This window comes from Galeopterus variegatus, unplaced genomic scaffold (genome assembly GCF_000696425.1).
Source record: "Galeopterus variegatus unplaced genomic scaffold, G_variegatus-3.0.2 Scaffold1597, whole genome shotgun sequence".
Classification (NCBI taxonomy): domain Eukaryota; kingdom Metazoa; phylum Chordata; class Mammalia; order Dermoptera; family Cynocephalidae; genus Galeopterus; species Galeopterus variegatus.
Genome location: NW_007727708.1, coordinates 8,454 through 9,439, shown reverse-complemented (window position 1 = coordinate 9,439; position 986 = coordinate 8,454). Strand labels below are relative to the sequence as shown.

General features: G+C 33.0%; 1 protein-coding gene across 1 annotated transcript in view; it reads right to left on the bottom strand.

The window, feature by feature from the left end:
• LOC103594646 (chromosome unknown open reading frame, human C10orf131) overlaps positions 1–305 on the bottom strand; it is a gene marked incomplete at its 5' end in the record, with an annotated part of 9,869 nt that extends 9,564 nt beyond the window's left edge. Inside the window, one exon of the mRNA XM_008577887.1 lies at positions 229–305. Within this exon, the coding sequence (XP_008576109.1) occupies positions 229–305 (77 nt within the window). The remainder of the gene's footprint in view (positions 1–228) is intronic.
• Positions 306–986: the final 681 nt, after the last annotated feature.

The following is a 986-nucleotide window of genomic DNA, read 5'->3' as shown; positions in this document are numbered from 1 at the left end:
CATAATTACTAAGACCAAATCACTTAACTTCTCTTGGCTTTAGGTTTGACATTATAGGGGTGTTATAAGATAAAAGGAAAAAAATGGTAAAGAACTTGAAGCTTTTTGGAATTAATAAGCAATATTAAGATGATCTTCAGCTCTTTTTTGACAAAGAAAAGTTTATTATATTATATGGCTCATTTAACAGTAAAGCTGAAAACAGGAAATTTTTTTAAAAAGCATTACCTTAGCATTTTTTAGCTTTTCTCTGACTTTGCCTCTCAACGTCTCTATTATGTTTTGATTTTCTTCTGCATCTAAATCTATCAAAAAACCAACATAATGCAGAGTTCACGATACTTTTTTAATTAAACAGTAATAGCAGTGTAAATACTTATTAAACACCTTAACTGCATGCATTTCTAAGCATCATAATAATTATGAAGACTGAGAGCTTAGGCCCTAAGACCAACGGATGTCCCTTCCCCGTTCTCCAGTTGAACTAAATACTTTTATCCATGGTCAGGAATGAATTTTGTTTCTTTTAGTGACTTGTTCTGTACCCTCTGTTACTTTCTTTTGCTGCTTCCTCAGCTACTGGCCAGAGTCCAAGCAAAAATAAAAAATAGTAAAGCTCAGGTAAACCAACCTATATCTTTTTTCCTTTTAGAAAAAAAAAAAACCATGAGAATGGTCATATTCTATATAGACTGCCCTGTGGAATATACAAATATCAAAAGAAGGTTACTTCATCTTGATCAAACTGGAAAGAAATTCTGAAAGGAAGAGAGATAAGTCTCTAGGTACTATTTTAACTACTTAATGTTACTTTTGTAAAATCAGTATAAAACTCCTGACCCTTACTTCAGCTAGCTCTTTTAGAGGAAATGAAACAGTCTTGCAGGATATAAAGAGGGGTCCATCTGTTCTGTACTCCAAGTCATGTGTTATTTTTTACTCATCCACTGGAGGATCCACCATATAGATTGAGAAACACAGAGGTT